The sequence below is a fragment of the Pundamilia nyererei genome, unplaced genomic scaffold (genome assembly GCF_000239375.1).
Source record: "Pundamilia nyererei isolate P.nyererei 1_Seehausen unplaced genomic scaffold, PunNye1.0 scaffold00583, whole genome shotgun sequence".
Classification (NCBI taxonomy): Eukaryota; Metazoa; Chordata; class Actinopteri; order Cichliformes; family Cichlidae; genus Pundamilia; species Pundamilia nyererei.
In genome coordinates, this window is record NW_005187984.1 from 100,441 (window position 1) to 101,544 (window position 1,104).

Genomic DNA, 1,104 nt, shown 5'->3' on the forward strand with positions numbered 1-1,104 from the left:
GATGATTCGAAAGAGCCACAACAGGAGTCATTTGACAGGAGTCACTGAGGCTATTCCCAGGAATCCGGTTGGTATACATAAAAAATCTTCTCAGTGTACATGATTTTAGGCAATGTACCATTTTGCTAGCTAGATTAGGAAGAGGAAATGATGGCAGGCAAGCTTTTTGGGGACAGCTGGTTTTTAGTTTATGCCATGTTGTCAGTCAGTTCACAGTTAATTAGTGGATAAACGTCAGTGGATAAAAATCGTGTTCATGTGGCATCAGCTCTCACAGGGATTCTGGGGAATCAGAAAGCAGATGCGTTAGCAGGGAAATCCAGTAAAGAAAAAAACTGGCAAAGACAGAGTAGTGCAGTACATGTGACAGGGGGCGGTAATGCAATGGAGACGGATGCCAACTGCTTTTAAATCCCAAAGAAGAAGAAGAAGTTGAAGGAAACGCGGCTGTCCAGCTCTGAGATCACGACCGATCATCACCACATCTACTCAGCATGGACTTCTCAATCCGTGCAGCCAACCTGGACGACTGCAAGGACATCGCGCGCATGATCATGGTGAGCGGAAACGTGCGCGCGCAGTCCAGCTGTGTGTGTAAGACATTTAGTGACATGCATCGACCGTCAGGCTGACATCCATCAACCTCTCTGCTGCTGCTGTCATTATTACATGGTTCAGATGCGATGTGCTCGCTTTGCTCTTTAGTTTCAGTGCAAACAGGCTAATAAATGTTAGAGAGCTCGTTATGAACGATGAGCTCATGCTTTGTTTGTTTTTCTCCAGGAGCTGGCAGAATATGAGAAAGTGTCAGACCACGTGAAAGTCACCCAGAAAGGTAGTGTATGTAGTCATGTCTCAAGTTCTCTGCCTTGACTTTCAGGGTATTTTTTTATAATATTTATAAAACGATTAAATCCAAGGTGATATTTTTGGAGGTGCACAGTTTATTCTTTATGTCTGTGAAGGTTCTCAGTCATCCAGGTCATCGTAGTCAGAGGTCTGGGCATTCCTGCAGCGAGGAATGCTCAGACCTCTACATCGGAGAGACCAAACAGCCACTTCACAAGCGCATGGCACAACACAGAAGAGCCACCTCCACAGGAC

General features: G+C 45.5%; 1 protein-coding gene across 1 annotated transcript in view; it reads left to right on the top strand.

Annotated features, from left to right (window-relative positions):
• The first annotated feature begins 380 nt into the window (after positions 1–380).
• LOC102198149 (diamine acetyltransferase 2-like) overlaps positions 381–1,104 on the top strand; it is a 3,835-nt gene continuing 3,111 nt past the window's right edge. Inside the window, exons 1-2 of the mRNA XM_005754533.1 lie at positions 381–557; positions 784–835. Coding sequence (XP_005754590.1) covers positions 495–557; positions 784–835 — 115 coding nt within the window. The 5' untranslated portion in view covers positions 381–494. The remainder of the gene's footprint in view (positions 558–783; positions 836–1,104) is intronic.